The sequence below is a fragment of the Geotrypetes seraphini genome, chromosome 12 (genome assembly GCF_902459505.1).
Source record: "Geotrypetes seraphini chromosome 12, aGeoSer1.1, whole genome shotgun sequence".
In the NCBI taxonomy this organism is placed as follows: domain Eukaryota; kingdom Metazoa; phylum Chordata; class Amphibia; order Gymnophiona; family Dermophiidae; genus Geotrypetes; species Geotrypetes seraphini.
This window is the reverse complement of record NC_047095.1, coordinates 67,784,064-67,810,646: the sequence shown is the minus strand read 5'-3', so window position 1 is coordinate 67,810,646 and position 26,583 is coordinate 67,784,064. Positions and strand designations below refer to the sequence as shown.

Genomic DNA, 26,583 nt, shown 5'->3' with positions numbered 1-26,583 from the left:
TTCCATAATTGAGAAAATTTAAAAGCCAAAGAAAGGCTAAAGTTCTTGACTCCTTTAATTCCTTTCCTAGAAGGAAGGGAAAGTTTAAATTGTTGGATGCCTCTTGCATTGGGAAATCTGTAAACGTTCCACAGCAGGGGAATAAGAGAAATAAAAATACCATATAAAATTTTGAAAGTAATGGATACACATTTAAATTGAATTCTATTGCCCCAGGTACAAAACTCAGATTATCAGTCTGTTGGGGACAGAGGAAGTACTTGCATCTAATGTGTACAGCACTGTGCACATCTGCTGTCCAAAAGCAAGCTCATACTGTACCTCGTTATTCTGAAACCGACCAGCAATTTGTACATCACAATTTCCTCAGCATAGTTTTTCTGCTAATCAATTGCTCACGTGCTCACTAACAAAATGAAGAAAAGTGACTTACATGGAAATATCCATTCATGTTGAGTCCAACAATACCAAAATGATAGGAGCGCGACACGTCAGGAATAATGCATTCTCGGCCTTTCCGCTGCTCGGGGCTCCGCATCCATATATCCCAGTCCCAGAGCTACGGAAGAGAGAGATGATGATTGGTCACTTATCGAAGGGTGGCTTATAAAACACAAACTGGTCTGTGGATGTAGAAGTAGAATTGCAAATGTTGAACAGCATTAGGAAGTCTGCTATTAAAGCTTAAACATTATAAGACTGTGTTCCTCAAAGGATACCTCACTTTCACACTACCCTAAAGGAAACAAGGTGGTCTGCCCGAATGACTCAAGGTCTGTTAAATCTCTCTCTCTTTACAATCAATTTTGCCTTTAATTAATGATTCCTTGCAATCTGCTGTGGTTTGGCCTATTAAAAACAAACAAACAAAAAACCCAACCACCTACTTTGGACGTTGTAATTTTAGACCTTTCCTAATTTACCATTTTAGAAAAAGTGTTTTTAGTGCAGTTGCAGGATTTTGTTGAAAAACAAGCTGCACTTTCTGTTTATCAGTCAGGGTTTAGAAAGATTCACAGTACCAAAACAGTCCTATTAGATATTACTGACGATTTTTGGAAATGTCTGGATAAAGGGGATGATGTTTTGGTTTGATTCGACTTTAAGTGCGGCTTTTCATACCCTTGATCATCCTCTTCTTTGCTGATATTGGGATTTGTGATGTTGCTTTGCATCTCTTCCTTTTTGGATCAAAGATCACAGAGTGAAAGGTTTTTTCTCCCTCTTTTTTTTGTGGACTGTATTGTTGTAACTAAGATATGGAAAAATTTGCTTTCAGGAGTTGTATTTTAATTTCTTATTCAAAGTTTGTTTGCTTTGATGTAAATAAAAGACAATAAATAGAACAAAGATCACAGAGTGTGTTGTTGGTGTCCGATATGTCTACCTAGTTTACTCAAATATGGTGTGCCTGAGGGTGCTTTACTGTCACCATTACTTTTTAATTTGTATGTTAGACCAGCGATTGGTATTGCTTGGAAATATCAGATTCAGATTCATTCTTTTACGGATAATATTCAGTTATATAGTCCACTGGGATCAGATTGTCAGAAATCAAAGACTGGAGGACCATAAATAAGCTGCAGTTGAACTTCTTTGGTTAAATAGGGATAACTGTGCTTACTCTTGGCCTCCTTCTTCAGGCAATGCTACCCGTGCAGCTAAAAATCAGGTACATAGTTTAGGAGCATAACTTGACTCCGGATTGTCACTTACAAATCATATTTCTCAAGTGGATCAACTTCCTTTTATGTCAACTATGAAAAATTCAAATGTATTTTTCTGAAGATTTTGCTTTTATCCCATATACATTACTGCAATGCATTCATTGTAGGCTTGTCTGCAAAGACTGTAATTGCAATGTGTACAGAATGCCTCATATGTACTGTTCCTTTCTAAATACTCACCCCCCAGGGAGACTGCATATCGCAGTACATTTCAAAATCCAAGAGAAATAATAAATAATGGGAGGTGATCTTAAGCAATGGACCAGCCACCTTGACAGTGGAGGCTCTGAGCAAGTTACTCTGTGACGCACACCAGGTGTGCTATCAATATGCTTAAATTAAATATTATAAGAGAAATGTGTACAGAAAACAGCCGTTCATCTGCTGAAAAATTTGACCATTCATAACCATGTCTCCCTAGCACTGGCTTCTGGTTCCTTGGTTGTCTATTGGAAGACGTATCTAAGGTCATGGTTTTGGCCTTTAAAAACTTTCATAACATGGTTCCAGGTTATATGTTAAAGACATTATCTTAACAGGGATGGAACCAGGCTGCTGGCACTAATGTATAAAAAGGAGATAGAGCAGCTTTTAAACTGAGATGTGGGGGAAAGCCGACAGTTGCACGGGAGAGGATGGTTTGGTGTGAGGTATCCTTGGAGGATACTATTGAAACAGGAGATTTAGGGAGTCCCAGATGAAACAAAACCAGGAGGGTTTAAGAGGAAGGCAGAGTAAAAAAACTCAAACTTTCCCTGTCTTCTCAGCAGTCTGTAGTTGGCAAGGAAAAAAGCAATTTGAAGTGTCTGTATACAAATGATAAAAGCCTAAAAAATAAAATAGGAGAGTTAGAGTATATAGCACTGAACGATGAGATAGATATAATAGGCATCTTGGAGACCTGGTGGAAGGAGGACAATCAATGGGACACTGTTACCTGGGTACAAATTAGAGTGGATCAAATTGGAGGAGGGGTTGCGCTATATGTTAAAGAGGGAATTGAATCAAATCAAATAAACATTCTGCATGACATAGAAAGCAGTGTGGAATCCTTATGGATAGAAATTCCATGTGTGAAGGGAAGGTTGGGTTATACTACCGTCCCCGGGACAAAATGGGCAGACAGATAAAGAAATGTTTACAGAGATTAGGAAAGCTGGAGAAATGGGCAACACTATAATAAATGGGTGATTTCAATTACTAAAAGCCACAGGATGAGATAAATCAATCACATAAACAAAAAACTTTTATTTCCTACTGCTGAGATGGGACTTACAAAAATTAAATAATAACCTGTGGGGGGAGAAAAAGACCTCACAGGTACTCATCAAACCAGCCAAAGCTGCAAAGTGAATAAGCCCTCAGAGTTCATCACAGGCCATAAACAAAAACCTCCTCCCCAGACTTATCAAATTATGTCCCATGATGCAACAGCAGGAAAACCGCAAAAACTGAAGAAGTTTCTTCAATACATATGAGATGTGGAGTAGTAAATAAAGAAACATAGCATCTAAAAGGAAGAGGCAGTCTAAATCCAATTGGGTCTATACAAAGGTAAACTAGTCCAGATGAAAATTGCACCATCCATAAAAAAAAATCAAGTCCAAAATACTTAGCTCAAAAGGATGGTCACTTTATAACTGGAACACTCAACTCTGCAAAATTTCTCTGGGATTAGACTGTTCATACATCCAAGTAGAGCTGAAGAACGTTAAAACTAGCGACATGAATCCTCTTCAACTCCAAAAGCCAAAAGATGCAAGTCTCTATGGGAGTACCCCGTTTCGCTTGCGCGGTGTCAGGGGTTGAAACATAAGCACAGTACTGAGATGTGCCACCAGGCTGGGGGCGGTGTTGCTTGGCAGCGGGAGAGAGTTGGCATCTCTCCCGCTGTTGCATGGATGTGTATGGGGGTGTTGCTTGGTGGCGAGAGAGTGGGCATCACTCCCACTGCCGAGGGGGTGTTGCTTGGCGGTGGGAGGGGAGATGCAAAATCGGCTTTTAACAAGCATGCAAAAACCACTATAATTCATAAGATACGGCTATAATACACGCGCTCACCTGTTTTTACCATCCCCCCCCCCCAAAGTCTATAATTTGTGAATCAGGTAATTTCTATTTTGTTTCTTCAGCTACAGTCAAAACACACACACCACGAGATGCATTTTTCACAGGGCTGGCACTGTACTGGCATCCCCGGACCAGCTGTTGATTTTTTTTGCCAACAGCAGACACCGCTCTTGGAGAATGACTCGGCGAGGTTGAAGAATCCACTGGAGTGCTCATTTAAATATCAATTGAGCCTATTTGCATGGCAGTGTTGGAGACTGCTAGAAAGCTTGCAAAAGACCGCAATAAGCCGCTTTGATAATCCGCCGGTAAAATGCAAACAGGCTAAACCAGCTGGAACTGGTTTAGTGACCACGTTAAAGGCAAGCTTAAGTTTTGAGAATCTGGCCCTCTGACGAAATGAAACCACTGAGAAGCTTTTTCCGTAATGTGTAAATCCCTTAAACGGTCTAATAAAACTGAATGATCCACTGGATCAAAGGTTGCGGACATGTCCAATGAAAAAGGATGACAGGGAAACTGCAAGTTGCATGGCATCCTGTATAGAGTGATGTAAGCAATCTAATTGCCCTTTGTCTACATTTGTTGGCAGTGTAGCAAAACCCATGTGATATACATATATTTGTTAAAGATTAAAATGTGATGTAATACAAAGAATACATACAGTACCTTTTCTGGTGTTGGCCACTTTGCCTCCAGCTCATCCTTATAAAGACTCTTCCTCAATACCCATCCCAAGCCTGGCATGGTCTCCACTCTGTATAACAGGGATGGGTCTTCTGCTGTGTGCTCATAGCCCTGAACAACAAAGAAACAGCACTTTAATTTTCCAGTTTCCAGAAGATTCAAAAATTCAGAGAGCCTCAGGAGGGGCTCTCGGCTGCAGACAGGACTTATTGTAGCAACATATATCATGCATGTCAGCATTACTAGATGAATATCAGCTCGCTTTTAGGTTCTGCAGATTTCCAAATTTAAATTCCTGAAATAGTTTAGTTTATTAAAATTTGATCTATGTCTATGCAGATTTAGGCAGTTTACAATAAAAATATAACTATTAGAAAAGAACACCATAAATATGTTGGATGGGAGAGTTTTCTTTTATTTTTTCTGTATTATTATTATTATTATTTATTGATTATAAGTGCTTATTATGATTATTAATATATGTATGTATATTGTTTTCCACTTTTATTAGCTTTGAAAACTTTTAAAAAATTAAAAAAAAAAAGAAGAACACCATAATCACTAAACAGAATAGGCCTAACTCATACAATCCTAAAAAGAAAGAAATAGAAAATCCTCTCTCTCATTACTCTGTATTCCCAGGTACGCTAGTAATCTTCCACTCCTCCTCAGCCTGTAAACTGAATCCCAATCTAAAATTGAGTTTTCAATATTTTACATTTTTTCAAAACCATCTCTGCTCAAATAAGTTAAGGGTATTCCACAAAGTGGGGGTGATCCATGTACAAGCATTTGTACATGTCAATTTTTTTTCTGGACTATGGCAATATAGTTATGACCTTCCACAAAGCACAGTTACTTACCGTAACAGGTGTTATCCAGGGACAGCAGGCAGATATTCTTAACGTATGGGTGACGTCACCGACGGAGCCCCGGTACGGACCTTTTTAACTAGAAAGTTCTAGTTGGCCGCACCGCGCATGCGCGGGTGCCTTCCCGCCCGACGGAGGAGTGCGTGGTCTCCAGTTAAGATAAGCCAGCTAAGAAGCCAACCCGGGGAGGTGGGTGGGTCGTAAGAATATCTGCCTGCTGTCCCTGGATAACACCTGTTACGGTAAGTAACTGTGCTTTATCCCAGGACAAGCAGGCAGCATATTCTTAACGTATGGGTGACCTCCAAGCTAACAGAGAGGGAGGGGGGATGGTTGGCCATTAGGAAAATAAATTTTGTTTTTTTTTTTTTTTTTTTTATTTTTTATTTATAAATTTTCCATTCTTACAATATTTAAATCATACAATATATATTAATTATTACATATCCATAATATTATCATTATTAATTCATATTATTTAAAATATAATATGATAAAGATTATACAATAACATATAAAATATAATTCCCACTCCCTTTTTATATAATATATTTCCATTAATTAATCAAATCCCACCCCATTCGTATATAATTTTTATCATTGTGCTAAGAAACTAATCATTAGAATATTTTGTCAATGGTTGCCAAATTTTCTTGAAGTTAAGAAGATTTCCCTGTTGTAACGCTAATATTTTTTCCATTTTATAAATATGACAAACAGAATTCCACCAAAATGTATAATTCAATTTGGTATATTTTGTAACACAGATTGGCCGAAGTGTCCATCCCGTCTGGAGAAGGTATCCAGACAGTAGTGAGTAGTGAACGTGTGAACTGAAGACCAAGTGGCCGCCTTGCAGATTTCCTCAATAGGCGTGGAACGGAGGAAAGCCACAGAAGCAGCCATAGCTCTGACCCTGTGGGCCGTGACAGCTCCTTCCAGTGACAGGCCGGCCCGAGCATAACAGAACGCAATACAGGCAGCAAGCCAATTGGACAGCGTTCGTTTAGAGACAGGACGACCCAGACGGTTGGGATCGAAGGTCAGAAAAAGTTGAGGAGAGGATCGGTGAGCCCTGGTACGGTCAAGGTAGTATGCAAGGGCACGTTTACAATCCAGTGTGTGTAACGCCTGTTCTCCAGGATGAGAATGGGGTTTCGGGAAGAAGACAGGCAATACAATAGATTGGTTGAGGTGAAAAGCCGAAACCACCTTGGGAAGGAATTTAGGATGGGTACGCAGAACCACCTTGTCATGGTGAAAAACAGTGAACGGTGGATCGGCGACCAGTGCATGCAGCTCACTGACCCTCCTGGCAGAGGTGATGGCAATGAGGAAAAGCACCTTCCATGTGAGAAGTTTGAGCGAAGTAGTAGCAAGAGGCTCAAAAGGAGGTTTCATGAGGGCTGACAAAACCACATTTAGGTCCCAGACGACAGGAGGAGGCTGTAGAGGTGGTTTGATGTTGAAGAGGCCTCTCATGAAGCGGGAAACCAGAGGGTGAGCCGTGAGAGGTTTTCCGAGGATAGGCTCATGAAACGCAGTGATGGCACTGAGGTGGACTCTGATTGAGGTAGACTTGAGACCAGCATCGGACAGAGAGAGCAGATAGTCCAGAATGGTCTCTACCGCCAATGAGGTGGGATTGTGATGATGCAGGAGGCACCAAGAGGAAAACCGGGTCCACTTCTGATGGTAACATTGGAGCGTGGAGGGTTTCCTGGAGGCATCCAGAATGCGACGGACAGGCTGAGACAGGGTATCTGGAGAGGTCAGCCCGAGAGAAACCAAGCAGTCAGGTGGAGGGAAGACAGATTGGGGTGCAGTAGAGACTGATGCTGCTGTGTAAGCAGAGTAGGAAACACATGAAGAGGAATGGGCTCCCTGGAGCTGAGCTGGAGCAGGAGGGAGAACCAGTGCTGTCGGGGCCACCGGGGGGCGATGAGAATCATGGTGGCCCTGTCCTTGCGGAGCTTGAACAAGGTCCGCGACATCAGAGGGAGTGGAGGAAAGGCATAGAGGAACCGATCCGTCCAGTCGAGTAGGAATGCATCTGGGGTCAGACGATGCGGAGAGAAGAGTCTGGAACAGAACTGGGGCAGCTGATGGTTGTGAGGAGCTGCAAATAGGTCCACTTGCGGGGTGCCCCAGCGAGCAAAGATGGAGTGGAGAGTAGGAGGGTCCAGGGTCCACTCGTGAGGTTGCAGGATGCGGCTGAGCTGGTCAGCCAGGGAGTTCTGTTCGCCCTGGATATAGACAGCCCTGAGGGACAGATTGTGGGCTATGGCCCAGGTCCAGATTCGGAGGGCCTCCTGACAAAGGGGACGAGATCCGGTGCCACCTTGCTTGTTGATGTAGTACATGGCGACTTGGTTGTCCGTGCACAGGAGAAGAACCTGAGGGTAGAGGAGATGCTGGAAAGCCTTGAGAGCATAAAACATGGCTCTGAGCTCCAGGAAGTTGATGTGATGTTGACGCTCCTGAGGGGTCCAAAGTCCCTGGGTGCGGAGATCGCCCAAGTGGGCCCCCCAAGCATAGGGGGAAGCATCCGTGGTTATGACCATGGAATGAGGAGGCGGATGGAAGAGAAGTCCCCTGGAGAGATTTGAGGAGTTCAACCACCATTGAAGAGATTGCTGAAGAGACGATGTCACAGAGATGGGATGAGAAAGAAGATTCGTGGTCTGTGACCATTGGTTGGCAAGGGTCCATTGAGGTATCCTGAGGTGGAGTCGTGCCAGAGGGGTCACATGGACTGTTGAGGCCATGTGGCCTAGAAGGACCATCATTTGGCGAGCAGGGATGGATGGATGAAGGAGCACCTGCCGGCAAAGGTGAAGTAGCGTCCGGTGCCGGTCGGCAGGAAGGAACGCCCTCATCTGATTGGTATCGAGAACTGCTCCGATGAACTGCAGGCGCTGCGTAGGAAGCAGATGTGACTTGGGATAATTGATCTGGAACCCCAAGAGATGGAGGAAAGAGATGGTTTGATGAGTGGCTTGCAGCACAAGCGGAGATGTAGGTGCTTTCACCAACCAATCGTCCAAGTATGGGAACACTTGTAGGTTGTGGGATCTGAGAAAAGCCGCTACCACAATCAGGCACTTGGTGAACACCCTGGGTGATGATGCGAGACCAAAGGGCAGCACCTTGTACTGATAGTGGTGATTTTGTATCTGGAATCGGAGGTAGCGATGCGAAGCCTGATGGATTGGGATGTGAGTGTAGGCCTCCTTGAGGTCCAGGGAACATAGCCAGTCGTGTTGAGATAGAAGAGGATAAAGCGTGGCCAGGGAGAGCATTCTGAACTTTTCTTTGACCAAACACTTGATGAGGTTCCTGAGGTCTAAGATGGGACGAAGATCTCCCGTTTTCTTGGGTACCAGGAAGTAGCGGGAGTAAAATCCCTGACCCCTTTGGTCTGGAGGAACTTCTTCGATGGCATTGAGGAGGAGGAGGGATTGGACCTCCCTGAGGAGGAGAGGAGTTTGGGAGGAGTGAGAAGCAGACTCTACGGGAGGATGATCTATGGGAAGAGTCTGGAACCTTAGTGAGTATCCGTGGCGGATGATGTTGAGAACCCACAGGTCTGATGTGATGGCCTCCCAGCGTTGGAGAAAGATGGTGAGGCGGCCTCCGATAGGTTGAGGAAGAGGCATCGAAGGGTGGAGACTGGCTATGCCCTGGAGAAAGGAGTCAAAAGGGCTGAGGAGGTTTAGTCTGAGGGAGAGGCTTGGTCGCCTGGTGAGACTGAGAGCGAGCCTGAGTGTGCTGTTGTTGGCGAGGACGGCGAGATTGCTGCTGAGGAGGATTCAGCGGCCTGGCAGAGAATCGACGTTGATAAGAGGACTGAGGCCTGTATGGTCGTGCCGGTGGAGTTTTCTTTTTGGGTTTAATGAGGGTGTCCCATCTGGTCTCATGAGCCGAAAGTTTTTGTGTTGTGGTATCAAGAGACTCCCCAAAAAGTTCGTCACCAAGACAGGGCGCGTTGGCGAGACGGTCCTGGTGGTTTACATCAAGGTCAGACACCCTCAGCCAGGCTAGGCGTCGCATGGCCACAGCCAGTGCGGAGGCTCGTGAAGTAAGCTCGAAGGAGTCGTAAATCGAGCGCACCATAAACTTTCTGAGCTGAAGGAGGTTGGAAATCTGCTGTTGGAAGAGTGGGACCTTACGCTCAGGTATATATTTTTCTAGAGCAGAAAGTTGTTGGACCAGGTGTTTCATATAAAATGAAAAATGAAAGGTGTAATTGTTGGCTCTGTTAGCCAGCATGGCATTCTGGTACAGGCGCTTTCCAAATTTGTCCATTGTCTTTCCCTCTCTGCCAGGAGGGGTGGAGGCATAAACGCTGGAGCCTTGAGATTTTTTGAGAGTGGACTCTACAAGGAGGCTCTCATGGGGCAATTGGGGTTTGTCAAATCCCGGAATAGGGATGACCCGGTATAAGCTGTCCAGTTTTTTAGGGGCACCTGGAACAGTCAATGGAGTCTCCAAATTTTTATAAAATGTTTCCCGAAGGATATCATGTACAGGAAGTTTAAGAAACTCCTTGGGAGGTTGGTCGAAGTCCAAAGCTTCTAAAAAGGCCTGGGACTTCTTAGAGTCGGACTCAAGGGGGATGGAGAGAGCCGCTGACATCTCCCGAAGGAACTTCGTGAAGGAGGATTGCTCGGGCTTAGAAGTGGTTTCAGCCATGGAGGGTTCCTCATCTGTAGAAGAGGCATCCTCCTCGGTACCGAGTGGGGATTGTTCCCATAGGTCTGGGTCCCTGATAGCCGGTTCAGTATGGCGGGTTTTAGAAAGGGACTTGCCAGATCGCATGGATACGGTGCCGGGGGATGAAGACCGGCGTCGATCTCTGTCCCTGGAGGAATGGTGCCGATCCCGATCCCGAGACGACCGGCGTCGATCTGGGGCCTGGGAAGGGTCCTCTGCCGAGCAAGTCTGAAGTGCAGGCTGAGCAGATAAGACCGGCATGGATGTGTTCAACGGTACCGAGGGGGTGGATACCGGTGGAGCGGTGCGAAGCTCGGGCTGGACCGGTACCGGAAGGAGCGGTGCCAGTAAGGTTGGAAGGAGCTGTTGGAGTTGCTTCTGTAGCTGCTCCTGAAGCTTGTCCTGGAGGATGGCTGAGATTCGGTCCTCCAATGGGGGCACTGGTACCGCTTTAGATTTCTTCGGTACCATAGGTGCTGCTCGACGCTCCGGCGATGAGGAGGCCGATGACGAGGCACTCACCGTGATCGGAGCGGAGCGTTTACGGGAGTGGCGGGACGTCGGAAGAACCGGGGTCACCGCTGTAGCTGGAGGTCGCTCAAGGGAAGTGGAAGGCTTCTTAGCCGGCTTACCTGGCGCTATCGACCCCGAAGGAGGATCAGGCGGTGTCGATGTGGTCGGTGCCGATTTAGGCGGTGCCGTCGACGTCGGGGCCTGATCCATGGTAGAACCGGTACCGAAAAGAATATTTTGCTGTATTTGCCGGTTCTTAAGAGTGCGTTTCTTGAGAGTAGCACAGCGGGTGCAGGTGTCAGCCCGATGCTCTGGACCCAAACACTGAAGGCACCAGTTGTGTGGGTCAGTTAAAGAGATCGGGCGTGCACACCGCTGGCACTTCTTGAAGCCCGGTTGAGGGGGCATGAAGGGAAACATGGCCTCCGCGAAATCAAACCCGGAGGCTTGGATGATTACAACAGGCCCCGCCGGGGCCGGCTGCAAAAATAAGGAAAAAGACACGAAAAGAATTTTTTTTTTTTTTTTTTTTAGAAGAATGAAGTCGAAAGACAAAAATAGAACCAAAATTGGATCAAAAATCGCGAGCGGGAAGGCAAATTGAGAGTTTTCAACGGCCGTTGAAAAGCACATGCGTCTTCTTCGCTCCGCGGAAACGAAGAAACTGGAGACCACGCACTCCTCCGTCGGGCGGAAAGGCACCCGCGCATGCGCGGTGCGGCCAACTAGAACTTTCTAGTTAAAAAGGTCCGTACCGGGGCTCCGTCGGTGACGTCACCCATACGTTAAGAATATGCTGCCTGCTTGTCCTGGGATAATAGTTTATATGGTCGAGTGCTCAAATAAATGGTTTTATTATGTGGGCCATTCTTGACACCCTCTATCAGAATTCCTCCAGAAATAAATACACCACACACACAAAGACATGCCTATAAACTAAATGCCCCTAAAGCTTACCTACCTGATCATTCCAGGCTGAAATGCAGTACAAACTCTCATCTTCTTCTAGTAAATGTAATGTCTGACTCAGGAAACTAAAAGAGAACAGAGCAGCAAAGACTTCAGATCCATTTCCCACTAAGCCAAACACAAATGTAATCCTTTGAGCACACCAAGTATAAGACAAATATTGAATATAATTATGAATATGCCTTATTGATCAAAACACATGATGCCACTGTTGTGGATTTTTTAAAATAAAATTCTTTGATCCCTACAATAGTTTAAGTCCCTTACAATTTGGGTTTAAACTGTTCAAAGCAAATAGCTTCTGTGCTATGGTTTCAGATGCTAAAACATTTCTGTCAAAGGTAATAAAGTGATTTTGCTACAATCTGACTTGACTTGGCAGCATTTGCTTGATTATGCTACTTGCCCTCAACTTCTGAATCTGGGTTCCAGTTCTTGGTAGTTGGTTTGTGCCAGTCAGACTTTAGAGTGCCCCAACTCTAATGCAATGCTTATCAATCTTTTTGTGGCCATGGCCTTATGATTGCAACCAAAGAAAACTGTGATATTCCTCCCCCCATCAAAGAGACGCAGAATAAGGATGCACCCAGGTTATGATCTCATTTAGGCTCCTGACCCCCAGTTAGGGAAGCTTTGCCCTAGTGGCTACCCAGGCTCTAGTCAGAGACTCTGACATGGAGCCAGTTGCATGAGAGATCAGTAATTACCATGTGTTATAACATTGATCAGCCATTGAGGCCTTCAGTCCATGCCTATCCTGTGCAGAGGTCCTTCCAGAAGAGAAGAACTTGCAAGAGGAGCAACATACAGTCACCTCACTCCTTATATCTGTTTTAACTAAAAAGATCAAAAACGGACTCGCCACAATTCTGTTTTACTTCAAGTCACATGTTTATCTTTTTAGTTTGTGTTAAACTGAACCCTGATGATCTCTGCTGATATTCAATAAGGTCAGAGCCATCTGGACGTACTACAATGTTAGATGGAATTGGGATTTGGACAGCCATGCAATAAGGACATCTAAATGCCAGTTTTCAGACATCCAACACAACAGAGCTTCTAAAATAGCCACTATACTCTCAGCTTCTACTAGAGAAAGACTGTGGAGAATTCATTTTCTTTGTGAATACCACATCCACAGCAGACTCAACTTAAAAAAGGGAATCCAAGCTCCAGGCCTTACTAAGAAAAGTTGCAGATAATGTGCAAGTTAAAGGACAAATGCAGGGTGATCTCGCTTGAGGGGACAATATGGTATCAGAACCAGATATCTGGTAACAATCCTCACCTAAAAAAATCTATTGATATATCCAAGTCTTCTTCTAAAACAATAGCAAATTTGGCATCCTGTGGGGAAAGAAATCAGACACTCAGTTAACTGCACATTGACCTTGATGTTTGATAACCTATGGGACACAAACATATGAAGAAAGGTACTTCTGGAAGGCACTTGATGTGAAACAGAATCCTAGCAAATGTTATCTATTTTGTGCAATGACGAGAGAAATTATATCTTACCTGATAATGCTCTTTCCTTTAGTTCTACCAGTCCAGATCTGCGGATTGTGTATCAACCAGCAGATGGAGAGAGATGGAAAGTAATTTTATTTGCCCCATAAGGGTAGCATACAGGCTTAGAACACTCAGTATTTCAAATGACTAAGCAAAGGAACTCATATACAGAGTTGAAGAGAAGTAGTATAATGACGCATAACGCATGCCAAAATCAGACCCTCAGAACTGCAACTGAAGTCAGAGTAACTGAAATCTACTGATAGGACAAGCAACTAAAGCAGAAACTATTGTGGTGTACTGTCAAATCTCCAAAACTGAAGCAGGCGTGATTGTACTCCAATGAAACACAAATGACTAAGTGAAACAGATGGTACTGACCGCCACTGAAACAGAGATCGACAATGAAAGCACCAGAGTTTTCCCTAGTTGAAGGTGGAACTGCTTGAAGAAACAGCACATAAATCCCTAGTAAAGGCAGAACCATCCAAAGAGGAAACAAGCAATGTAGGAATCCACAAGGGTGGGTTTCTGGGCTGGTCAGGTAGGCCTAAAGCAGGGTTCTCAAAGTCCCTCCTCAACGGCCGCAATCCAGTCGGGTTTTCAGGATTTCCCCAATGAATATGCATGAGATCTATGTGCATGCACTGTTTTCAATGCATATTCATTGGGGAAATCCTGAAAACCCGACTGGATTGCGGCCGTTGAGGAGGGACTTTGAGATCCTTGGCCTAAAGGAAAGAAAATGACACAAGACAATTCCCCTTCCTTAGCATCCTATGAGACCAGTCCAGAACTAGTAGGTTGAAGCAAGGGAATGGAAGTGGAAGCCTATAGGCTAACAAGCCTAACCAAAAGCCTGGAAAAACTATAGGCATTAGAACAGAAACAAACCTAAAATAAAGAGGTCATGTTGCCAAAGATACTAGGAAGCCAAGCTTAACATATACAGAGGATTATATACCCAGGACAGTGAAAAGGGTAGGCACAATAGATATGGAGAAACAGGCAAACCCAAAGTAGAACTTAAAGAGGCAAGCTAATGCTTTAACATCCACTGAGAGACTAAAACACAAGAAAGAAAAGATTGAAATGGATGAGACACTGTCCGGGTGAAGTCTGGTGGTGACTTCAAAGCTAAAAAATAAAAATGTAAGGTTGAAAATCAGTAACATTGAGATCCTGAAATCCAGGAAACAGCAAGTCTGAAAGACATTGTATCTACAATGAAGATAAAATACAGCAGAGATTTTGACATATGGAATCACGAGAGACAATGAGACACTGAAGCACAGCTGGCACCACCATGTCACTGAGAAGCTGAGGTACAGCTTAATCTGTGAGGAGAAAGCAACAGTAACCTCACGAAGGCTGAATGAATGAGATTAAGTAGAACTGATTCTGTGCACAACGGTCTTACTGCCTCTATGAACAGACACTCAACTGTTTTGACAATCAGAAAGCCAGTCCAGTCCAGGTCATTTTATGAACTTATTTAAGGGAGTAAGCCCAGATGATTCTGTGAAGTTTCACTCAGCTTAAATTCTTGATGTGAGGTCCAGCTAATGTTGTGGGTTAAACCAACCCAGTTGTAAGGTTATAAATGCAGCTGACTTATGAGCTGAAGTTCAACTGAGTCCTTGAGACTGAAAGAAGCTGATTCTGAAAGAAAAGATGCAACTATTGATTCAACAAGAAACCAGGTCTGTTAGACAGGAAGACAAGCCTGAAGACCTCCTTAAAACAGGGATCTACACTCTTGCACAATAGCAAGAACCATTAGATCCAATTCAAAAGCAGGTGCAGTACAGTAGACCAGGTATCAGTTAACCAGGATTCTCACTAACTGGCAAAAAAATCGCTGGGGGGGGGGAAGCCCCCCGAAGCACCAGTGGCAGTATCCTGAGCCATAAATCTTCCCTCAAGCCCCAAAGCAGCTACGAACCCCTCTCCCTCCCCAAATCATCAGTGCGGTAGTGGTCCTGAGCCACAAAACCCTCCTCCCTTAAGCCCCTAAGTGGCAGAAGTAAGTGACAATCCAGAGCCACGAACTCCCTCGCTCACTCCCTTCCTTACCTAAGTGCAGCCAGTCAGTAGGAGGCAGCCTCGAAACAGACTGCTCACGGCAAGGCTTGTTTTGAAGCTGCCTCCTACTCACTGGCTGTGCTCGGGTAAGGAAGGGAGCGAGTGAGGGAGTTCGCGGCCAACTGCTTCTGCCACTTCAGGGCTTGAGGGAGAGAGGAGGGCTTTGTGACTGGTGCTTTGGGGCGGGAAGGAGGGGGGAATTGAGTGGGTGTTAGACACATTCAACCAGAAAACCAGTTATCTGGTATCCACCAATTCCCGTGGCTGCTGGATAACGGAGATCCTACTGGATAAGGATAGAGCCATTTAACTACCTCTGAAAACAGCCACCTATACTATGCTGCCAATTCTAAGAACTCAGAAGTCCATATTAAAACATTTTTTTAATCATTCTTCTGCACAGACTAAAGGTCAGTGTTTTCCTCAAGAAGCAAACAGCCTCTGGGAACTGGAGAGACATCAATTTAAGCAGCGGCAAAGTCTATTATAAATACCAACTTCCACTAGTGAAACAGTAATATTGATTGGCTGAGAACTGCAAAGATCTGCCATTAGGTCTCTTCCTGAAAGATCTATGGTAGCCCTTAGCTAGGCACTAGGAAGGATAAGATAAGCAATGATAAACCAAGCTAATAAATATTAGACTGAAGAGCCCAAATCAGGCTCGGTTTGGCAGAAAAAAAATTAGATTATTTTACCAACAAATGCTCTAAGAATAGCTTACCATAGTGATGGCCGCAGCATTTAATTAGGTACAGGAAGTAACATAGTAGATGACGGCAGATAAAGACCCGAATGGTCCATCCATCTGCCCAACCTGATTCAATTTAAATTTTTTAAATTTTTTCTTCTTAGCTATTTCTGGGCAAGAATCCAAAGCTCTACCCGGTACTGTGCTTGGGTTCCTACTGCCGAAATCTCTGTCAAAACCTACTCCAGCCCATCTATACCCTCCCAGCCATTGAAGCCCTCCCCAGCCCATCCTCCACCAAACGGCCATATACAAACACAGACCGTACAAGTCTGCCCAGAACTGGCCTTAATTCAATTTTTTTTATTATTTTCTGAGAGGAGTTATAAGGGGTCAGACCAATTGTCCATCTAACCCAGTATCCTGTTTTCACAGTGGCCAATCTAGGTCACAAATACCTGGCAAAAACCCATGCTACTAATCTCAGGGCATGCAGTGGCTTCCCCGTATCTTTTTTCAACAGCAGACTATGGACTTTTTCTCCAGGAACGGGTCCAAACCTATTTTAAACCCAGCTATGCTAACCGCTGTTACCACATTTTCTGGCAACGAGCTCCAGAGCTTAACTATTGAGTGAAAAAATATTTCCTCCTACTTGTTTTAAAGGTATTTCCATGTAACTTCCGAGTGTCCCCTAGTCTTCATAATTTTTTAAAGAATAAAAAAAAAAATCGATTCACTTTTACCCGTTCTACAACCCTCAGGATTTTGGAGACCTCAATCATCTCTCCCCTTAGCCATCTCTTTTCCAAACTAAAGAGCCTTTTTTTATAACAAGAAGAGTTCCATCTTCTTTATCATTTTGGTCACTCTTCTTTCAACCTTTTATTACGAAAACAAACAAATGTAAAGTACAATAGTGTACAAAAAGTACGAGTCATACAAGCTGTATTGAATAAATAAAAACAAGATCATAGAAGTCATGCAGTATTGGTTAAATGACAATATTTGTCCAGTGACGCCCAGGTTTTTGAAAGCTGGATATGGTATAATTTTTGATCCTACAAAACAAAAATTGGAAGAAAAATCTCAAAGCCCCTTTTCAAAACCGACCAAACACTGGATCAAAAAAATCATCCTCTATAATAAAACCCTAAGCGCGCATGCGCCTTTAGGACAGCGTGTTCCCTGACAGTATGGTGTGTCCCTCCTTGCCGAATTCCATTTTTGAACACGGAGGCAGGGAACATGCCGGCGACTCCCCCCTCCCACCTTCACTCACCCAAACAAACCACTGCTGATCCTCTTCAGAGCAGCCTGCTGAGGATCGCCGACAGGCTGTAGCGAACCTCGCAAGCCGCTCTCCACCTTGGCAGCACATTCCCTCTAACGCGATCCTGTGCGTCAGAGGGAACATGTTGCCGAGGTGGAGAGGGGCCTGCGAGATTCGCTACAGCTGGCCAGCGATCCTCAGCAGACTGCTTTGAAGAGGAGCAGCAGTGGCAGTTCGTGCCGGTGGGCCAGAAGAGAGAGCAATACAGGCAGGCAGGGGGCCAGGGGGAGAGGGAAAGAGGGCTGCTTTGGGGGGAGAGGTGTGCTGGGAGCAGACAGCAATCATGCTTTGCTCTGGGAAAGTAAGACAAACAGACAGACAGCATCCAAAGAGAGAGAGAGAGAGAGAAAAAAAAAGACAGACAGTGGCCAAGGAGAGAGAGAGAAAGAAGGAAAGACAGACACACACACATCTATTCTAGCACCCGTTAATGTAACAGGCTTAAAGACTAGTGATTGAATATTTATTTAAAGAAAGGACAAATCAGTACGGGCCAAAAAAGTTAGCTCATAAATAAATATATAAAACTCTTTTTGTCCCAGGCAGGAAACTCGTAGGTGACCAGCATCAGGTTAGTAACCTAAATAAGTCCTGCCCTGTTCATCATCTAGTCCTGTCACCATGCCATTCTCTACTTCTGAGTCTTCCTCCCTGAGCTTAATTGAAAGATGGTATCCAGCAGGAGGCAGCTTCCCTCTTATTTTGTAGAGGCACTTCAATTCCAAAAAATCCTCTGCCAGGGAAAAAATTTGGTGCGAAAAGAAAAGGACTTGACAGCATAATTTCCTAAGCTACATCCTTCTTCAGGCCTTGCCCTTTTCATTTTAGCTCTACATTACCAGCAACCAATTGTTTAGGAGCTTAACTGGCTAACTAGCTCAGAATCTGCAAGGTGAACCATCACCATCTGCTGGAGATGAAGAAATACTGAGTGTTCTATGCCTACAAGCTACCCTTACTGGAAAATGACAAAGAACTATTTTCTTTCTCTGTCTCCATCTGCTGGCCAATGGATAGAAACTATATGTTCTGGATGGGACTGCTCTGGTAGGATGCTAGAGGAGGAGAGATTTCATGTCCTTTTGCCCTGAAAACTATAATAGTGTAATGTTCTGAATAAAGATTGATTCTAGAACCTGCTTGCCTATCTATCTGGTTCTAGGTTAGGCCAATTGCAGTCACTGACTTACTTGTCAGCTCCCTTTTGCCCTAGACATACTGGAAATAAGTGAAAGGAGAGATGGGAGGAGTATGATCAGATCTCCTGAATCCCAATCCAATATAGCCCTGTAGATGACAAAGATGCATGCTAGGAAGAGGCTGCAAGGAAGGCTTTTTTTTTCTTCTTCCTCTTCCAAAAACTTTTTTTTTTTCAAATTCTTTATTCATTTTTCCATCTAACATCAAGAACACAATATTACATCATTAAAACCCTATAAACATCTCTTGTATTTATTTTAACATTTTCTTAAAAACACATTTATACCCTTCCCTCTCCCCTCCCACAAACATTTCAATCAAAAATTTCATATAAATATTATCAGTTGATCAAACCTTAATATAACTTTATACTTTCTCCCCTCCCCCCTATGTGCAAGTGTACCTTCAATGAATAATGGTGTCTAATCATTGCAATAGCTTCCAAAAACTTTAAATGGTAAAGCACTCAAACTTATCTCTATTGCTTCCCAGAGTAATGGATGAGAACCTTAGGTACTGCAGCCACAAATTTTGCAAGGATTTGGGGGTGGGGGGAACACCACCAGGTTGAATACTCAGTCTATGCTCCAACGGGAATCTATAGTCTTCCAGGGAAAGCCCCTACTTACAGGGCAGATATGTGGCCTATCTACTGAGAAGCTGAGATCTGGCATGTACAACTGCAACAATCATGACAATAGCAAAGTTAGCTCAAATGATAAAACCCTTTGGACACTAGTGTTGCCAGTACTGTCCATTCAATAATCCAAAAATGGAATAACAAAGTTAAACATCCTTGTGCTTAGACTTGCCAGCGTGTCAGAAAAATTGTCTCATACTGGGCATATGGGGGTGGGGGGTAAAATCATCTCATGTATCCCAATAATTCTTGACAGACTACATTAGATACCTCACAAATAATATATGTATGTTTTGCATGACATTGTTAACACTGCACCCATTTTTTTGTAGCTTATGAAAACTTGCACAAAATGGACAGGTTGACCGATGTCATTCAGACAGGAACTGAGCGATACTAGAATGTTCACAGCCAAGTCAATGAAGACTGGTGCAATGCACATAGCTCATGTTAGCCCAGATCAAGGTATACCAGAACTATGGAAGTGTGTGGCGCAGTGGTTAAAGCTACAGCCTCGGCACCCTGGGGTTGTGGGTTCAAACCCACGCTGCTCCTTGTGACCCTGGGCAAGTCACTTAATCCCCCCGTTGCCCCAGGTACATTAGATAGATTGTGAGCCCGTCGGGACAGACAGGGAAAAATGCTTGAGTACCTGAATAAATTCATGTAAACCGTTCTGAACTCCCCTGGGAGAACGGTATAGAAAAATTGAATAAAAAAAACAAAAAAAAAAACAGTGCCTCTGCTTTCAATCCAAGCTTTATCCTCAAATTGAAAAGGATAATAGGGAAGTCTCTTAACTAGAACTGGGCTCTACTGAAGGGATAAAATAACGAAGAGTAATGGGAAAGGGGATATTATAATCACAGCTTGTAAAATAACGCTGCTATGAAAGGGGTAGATGGGAGCACAATTAAGGGAAGACTTACTTACAGGATGCAGATTGAAAATTGCTGTCAAACTGGCCTTGTAGTGCTGTAGGTACAAAACAACTGATTAGCAACTTATCAATTTAATTTTCATTTATTTCATTTTATAAACTGCCTCTCACCAGAGCCACCAAGGAGTGTTACATCAAATAACTTTTACATCAGCCAGCTCCATATACCAAAACAATTATAGTAAATATCTATTAAGTATCCAATACCCATTGTTGACTTTAAAAATACATTCTTTTATCTTTTGATGAAAGAAAAGATAGCTTCATTTTCCATTGACAGCAGGATATAATCAGGGACACAAGTAGGCAATAACACTGCATGGCACTGGGACATATGGCTCTCCCAGAGCTCAGAACTACGTGTAAAAGTTATGAGTGCGTGTGGTCCTGCCCTACACAGCAGTCTCCCTCTGGGGCAGAACAGAAGTCCTTTTAGGTCAGTATCCTTCAGTACATTTTAGGGGGCAAGTATTTTTGTGCACGAATGAGAAGCAGGAATGGGTGTGTCATATGTGATTTTAAGGTGGCCAAAAGAGTAGAAAAGGTGAGGACAAAAGCCAGAAGGATGGGAGGAAGAGAGAGGAACAGCCAAGCAGGCGATAATGCCTCTGTGTAAGTCTCCAATGGGACCTCATGGAAACAAAGAAAACAATAACTGATACAGTAAAGTCCATATAGCCCATCCATAGCATCCTCTCTTTTCCTCCCCCTAAGAGATCTCACATGCCTGTCTCATACTTTCTTGAACTCTGATATAGTCCTAAGAACATAATAGCCTTACTGGGTCAGACCAATGGTCCATCAAGCCCAGTAGCCCGTACTCATGGTGGCCAATCCAGGTCACTAGTGCCTGGCCAAAACCCAAAGAGTAGCTGGAAGGTCACTGTACACATCCATCACCTTTTCTATAAATATTTCAAATTTCAAGTCTATTTTCATATACCACCTATCAAGCCGACAGAAGAGCGGGACTTGGGTGTGAATGTATGTGATGATTTTAAGGTGGCAAAACAGGTTGAAAAGGTGACGGCGAAAGCTAGAAGGATGCTAGGTTGCACAGGGAGAGGTATGGCCAGTAGGAAAAAGGATGCCCCTGTATAAGACTTTGGTAAGACCTCATTTAGAATATTGTGTACAATTCTGGAGGCCACACCTTCAAAAAGATAAAAAAGATGGAGTCAGTCCTGAGGAAGGCTACTAAAATGGTGTGTTTTCTTCATCATAAAGCATATGGGGACAGACTTAAAGATCTCAATGTGTATACTTTGGAGGAAAGACGGGAGAGGGGAGATATGATAGATACGTTTAAATACCTACCTAATGTAAATGCGCATGAGTCGGGTCTCTTTCATTTGAAAGGAAACTCTGCAATGAGAGGGCATAGGTTGAAGTTAAGAGGTGATAGGCTTCGGAGTAATCTAAGGAAATACTTTTTTATGGAAAGGGTGATAGATGCATGAACAGTCTCCCGGAAGAGGTGGTGGAGATAGAGACTGTGTCTGAATTCAAGAGGGCCTGGAATAGGCAGGTGGGATCTCTCAGAGAGAGAAAGATAATGGTTACTGGGGATGGGCAGCCTAGATGGGCCATTTAGCCTTTATCTGCCATCATCTTTCTATGTTTCTAAGAACAAAGTAAATGAAACACAAATTAACCTGGCATATTATGAATATACTTCTGCCCCACTTTCCTAATACATAAAAAGAGCTGTACTGGAGCACCAAGGAAAAATGAGCACTGTATGAGCCAAAAAGAAAGGTTATTTTCTTCCCTTAGTTATGCCCTCAGACAGTAGATTGAGTCAGAGGGAAAGTAAACTGAGCTCCAGCCCATTAGAGGGCAATGAGTTTCTCGGTATACTTGTAATAAAGCAAAGAGAAACCAAACACTGTACAAGTAGAACAAAATTAAGGACGGAAGACATTCAGAGCTTCAAAATCATTAACTTATGACAGAGTACACTAGACACTTATGAAATGCCATAACTACAGCGTTTCCCCCCAAATAAGCCCTAGTCGCCGGCAGCAGCACTTTCCCCCCGCCCCCCCCAAAAAAAAAAAAATTCACAGTCTCTCTCTCATTCTCCAACTATTCATGGCTATACTCCAGTCAGTATGTGTGTCTCGGAGCTGGCTATCTAGTCCTCTCACCTTGCAGTCTGAAGGAAAAAAAAACCAACACGTTTCAAGGTTCCTCACTATGGATTTGCTAACTGAAGGCTTGAAATCTAAGACGTTTTGAACTGTCTGGTATTTTAAAGCACCGCGAGCCTTGAAACTGCCAGACTTGCGAGCTTCTTACTGGGCGTGATATCACTTTGAGCAAGAAGAAGCATTTTTATTTTGACAGCGGAAATTCAACAAGAACAAAAACATTTGAGAACAAGAATTGCCGGGCGCCTGGGGATTTCTCGAGCTCTGCACTAGAGCTTTAGCTAATGAAAGGGTACTAAAAGAACTCAAACATGAAATTTCTGACCTGCTGTTAGTGATCTGTAACCTGTCGCTAAAATCATCTGTAGTACCTGAAGATTGGAGAGTGGCCAATGTTAAGCCAATTTTTTTTAAAGGGCTCCAGAGGAGATCCGGGAAATTATAGACCAGTAAGCCTCACTTCAGTGGTGGGCAAAATGGGAGAAACAATTATAAAAAAATAAAAGTGTGTAACACATACACAAACATGATTTAATGAGACGGAGTCAGCATGGGTTCATGGGGAGGGTGGCACAGAAACAGGGCCAGGGCCCATCTGCTGTGTGGGCTTCCTGTTAGATTGCAAACTTACACAGAACCCAGAAGTCTGAGTGCACATTGTCCTAAAATGCCCTGTGTTAACTGCTGTTACTGTCACCATAGCTTGGTTAAGTGAAAAGGAGGAGAGAGGAACAGAAGCTTGCTATTTTCTTTCCATCATCATGGGATCATTTGAATTTTTAAAGTGTTACAATGATAAGTTTGGTAAATATTGTTCTGGTCTATAGGTACCACCAGTTTTTCTGCATTTTTGCCACCATAGATTACCATGGCCATTTCTATGAATGTTTAAATGTGATTGACATTTTTAAACCAGTTTCCTGGCTCCCAATTATTCTAATCAGCAACTACAAGCAGATATGTGCTCTGGGTACCAGTTAGATTGCAAGACTGCTGGGACAGACAGGGGAAAATACTTAAAATCTCTTCATGAAAAGGTGGTTAATAAATCTGAAATAAATAAGAAAACATCCACATGGATTGAACGAGTCATTTCAATTCTTCAGTCCATCTTGGAAAGCTAGGATAAAGGGATTGCTCTTAAGCTTATGTGTAAGTAAGAGTGACATGTTTGAGATTCCCTGTTACAATATTTCTCTACGAAAGAGATGAGAGGTTGACACACCTGGGAAACTCTCGCATTCTTAATGCTGATAGGGGTATGTTGGATCCCTTTCAGACCAAATAATTCCACCACATCCATTGGTTCCTGAAAGGAAAAAAAAAACACACAACACGGTTACAAATCTGTCAGGTTCGCTGTTTTCACCCTCATAAGACATCCAAAAGCCCAATCAAGTACCTCAAAAGCATCTGCTTCTATCAGGCTAAAGAAGCAGCTCTCTTTCAGCAGTTAAATATACAGTTCTGCCCTATAGAAATGATAAATAATAGTAGCAGCAACAGCTCTATTTATATATCAATTCAGGTAAATTTTGTTTACACGTACAGAGCACGTCTGGTCATAAAGTACCAAAGTAGGACAGTTCTGGAGCAGAATAGGAGATTTCTAGTCAGCGTTAAAATGAACTGCCGGCTGTTTGAGATTTGGATATCAGTAGTCTTGTAAAGGTTAGACTCCTACACTTAGATTTTATAGTCTCACAATCTCCTGCATGACTTCAAGGACTATGCTTCAAGCAGAAATTAACTCTGGCTTACATCTGCTCCTTAGCAAGAATTGCTCAAGGCCACTCAACTGATGCAACTTTGGACCAGCATTCATCAGGCATGTACTGAGAGCAAGATGATCTTAGCCACTAAGGAACCACAGACTTCTAAATTCCTAGGAGGAGGAGGAACCAAGTTCCTAGAACTTTGGGTGATGCAACATGGTTATTCTTGGAGTGGCCAAGGTCAGGAGGTGAAGAGTAAGCAAAGTTGCTTACCTTTAACAGATGTTCTCCGGAGACATTAGGGGAATGCAGCCACACTTGTTGGTGAAGTCCTCTGACTGAGCCTGTGTGCTGGTGCTCTTCCCTAGCTAGATAAGTTTTTGAGCTTACTGGGCATGTGCAGGAGTCCCTACACCTACAGCCCTTCCCCTCAGCTTGTCAAGTTTTGTCTCGAGCAATGAAAGGAATGAGACGAGGGGATGGAAGGTGGGCAAGTGGGGCTGCATTCCCCTGCTTTCTACGTAGAACATCTGTTACAGGTAACCAACTTTGCTTTCTCCGAAAACAAGCATGGGATATGCAGGCACCCAAGCTTAACGAAAGATAAGGGTGGTGGACAAATGAGTCACAGTGCAAATAGGTTTCCTAAGACTAATTGGCCAAAACGAACATGCTGTGCTAAGCTCTGATCCAGGTAATAGTGCTCTGTAAAAGTATGCACTGAGGACCAAGTTGCAGCCTTGCAAATATCTTGAATAGGAATGGATTTCAAACTTGCTATTGAAGAAGCTGTAGCTCGTACTTTATGAGCTCCAATTGAACCAGGTGGTTGCAGGTTGCTCTTATGTAGCAAAAATTTATGCATTGTTCTATCCAAGAAGAAGAAGCTCTTTTTAATGTTGGCTTTCCTCGGGTAGCTGGATTGTAGGAAATGAATAGTTGGTTTGTCGTCTGACGTAACTGATCAGTTGCTTTGAGGTAAAAAAAGTAATGCTCCTCTTCAGTCTAGCATGAGGAGAGATTGCTCTGCTGTAGAGGAATGAGGAGGAGGAAAAAATGATGGTAAAGTTACAGTTTGGTTTAAATGAATATCCATGACAACTTTAGGAAAGAATCTGGGATGAGTTCATAGTTGTACTCTATTAGGGAAAAATTAGAGATAAGGATAATACATGACTTATGCTTGAAGTGCACTAACTCTTCTGTTTAATTCTTTATTTAATTTTATAATTTGACATAATAAAAAGTCAATTAAAGAAATATTCCAATACCAGTCTCCACAATACTTAACAAGATAATCAAAAAAAAAGGTAAATTTAGATGAAAAAAGAAGGCAGAACAAAAATACAATAGGAAAATTACAATTCTAAGTATACTGGATTGAATAATTAGACCTCGATAAGAGGGGAGAAAGCTACATACGCTGAGTTTTCAATCAAATATTACTAAGAAAATAAAGATAGCGTTAAGTGGGGAAAAGAACCTAATTAAACTAAGCAGGTTGGAACAACAATTCTCTCAAGAATATTAAATTTGCTCTTTCGCAGAGATAAATTTTATCAGCTGCTGAGGTTCAAAATAAACATGTCTATTCCCCTGATAGACCATCACACATTTACATGGGTATCTGAGTATGAACGTAGCACCCAACTGTAGGACCCTTGGTCTCAAAATGAGAAACTGTTTTCTTCTCTTTTGGGTCGTCCTTGACACATCAGGATACATTCTCACCGTTTTAGTCATAAATGGTATGTCTTTAAACTTGAAAAACAGCTTAAGCATCCATTCTCTGTCAGAGTCTATAGCGAACTGTACTAGCAGCGCTAGTGACTCATTATCTGACCTCTCAAGGAAATTTGTCAGGTCCAAACTATCAGCAGACAAATTCTGCTGGTCTGGTTTCTGAACAGATAATGATCTAGTTGGTAAATAATATATTTTAGTGAGAGGTGGATAAGAGGTTTCGGGAACTTTCAAAATCTCTTTCAGGTATTTCTTAAACATATCTTGTGGAGAAATAAGTGGTAATTTTGGAAAATTTATAATCCGAAGATTACTTCTTCTGGTCATGTTTTCCAACATTTCAACCTTAAAATTAAGATTTCCATTGTCCCTAACTCACACCGAGGCGTGGGACTCCACAGATTTTATTCTGGTCTCATGACCCTCCACTTTTGTTTCCACACTAGATAGTCTATTTTTCAGTTCCAAATTTTCAGAAACAACAGTAGTATATCGTGTAGTAAGTTGCTGTATTTGAGATCCTAAAGAGAGTTGTAAAGTAGATATTGCTTCCCATAATGTTTCCATAGTGAAAACTTTGGGCCTCTGCATAGGTGTTAGTTCAGACCCCAGACCCTCTGTTACAGATAAGTTACCTAAAGCCTCAGCTGGAGATATGTTCAGTTTCAGGAAATCTTGAGGAATTTGCCGTTCCAATTTCTCCGGGTGCACAGATGACTGGTTTGGCTTCCCTTCTCCGCTTGCCGAGATATCTCCCGAACTCGGTTGTGCTGGTGAGGGAACACCCTGGGACGCTCCGACCTCAGTCTGCTGGTCTAACGCCCTCGGGCAACTCGGAGGACTCCGCTTCGAGGGAGTTGCTTCGAGGGAGAGAACTGACGCTTCAGCTGGCACATCTCTCCCAGCCGAAGAAAACTCCGGATGACTCATTCCAGCCCCGCGCTGGAGGAAAACATCCATCGGGCCCGCAGCTGTTGCCGAAGATTCATCCGGGAAGACCCAGAGCTTAGACTTGCG

At 43.3% G+C, this 26,583-nt stretch overlaps 1 protein-coding gene across 3 annotated transcripts in view; it reads right to left on the bottom strand.

Moving 5' to 3' along the window:
• POMGNT1 (protein O-linked mannose N-acetylglucosaminyltransferase 1 (beta 1,2-)) overlaps positions 1 to 26,583 on the bottom strand; it is a 93,786-nt gene that overhangs the window by 14,398 nt on the left and 52,805 nt on the right. For all 3 annotated transcript variants that reach the window (XM_033916589.1, XM_033916588.1, XM_033916587.1), the window contains exons 11-16: positions 23,334 to 23,417; positions 19,949 to 19,990; positions 12,843 to 12,901; positions 11,547 to 11,619; positions 4,467 to 4,595; positions 434 to 559 (exon numbers count right to left, since the gene is read on the bottom strand). In XM_033916589.1, coding sequence (XP_033772480.1) covers positions 434 to 559; positions 4,467 to 4,595; positions 11,547 to 11,619; positions 12,843 to 12,901; positions 19,949 to 19,990; positions 23,334 to 23,417 — 513 coding nt within the window. The remainder of the gene's footprint in view (positions 1 to 433; positions 560 to 4,466; positions 4,596 to 11,546; positions 11,620 to 12,842; positions 12,902 to 19,948; positions 19,991 to 23,333; positions 23,418 to 26,583) is intronic.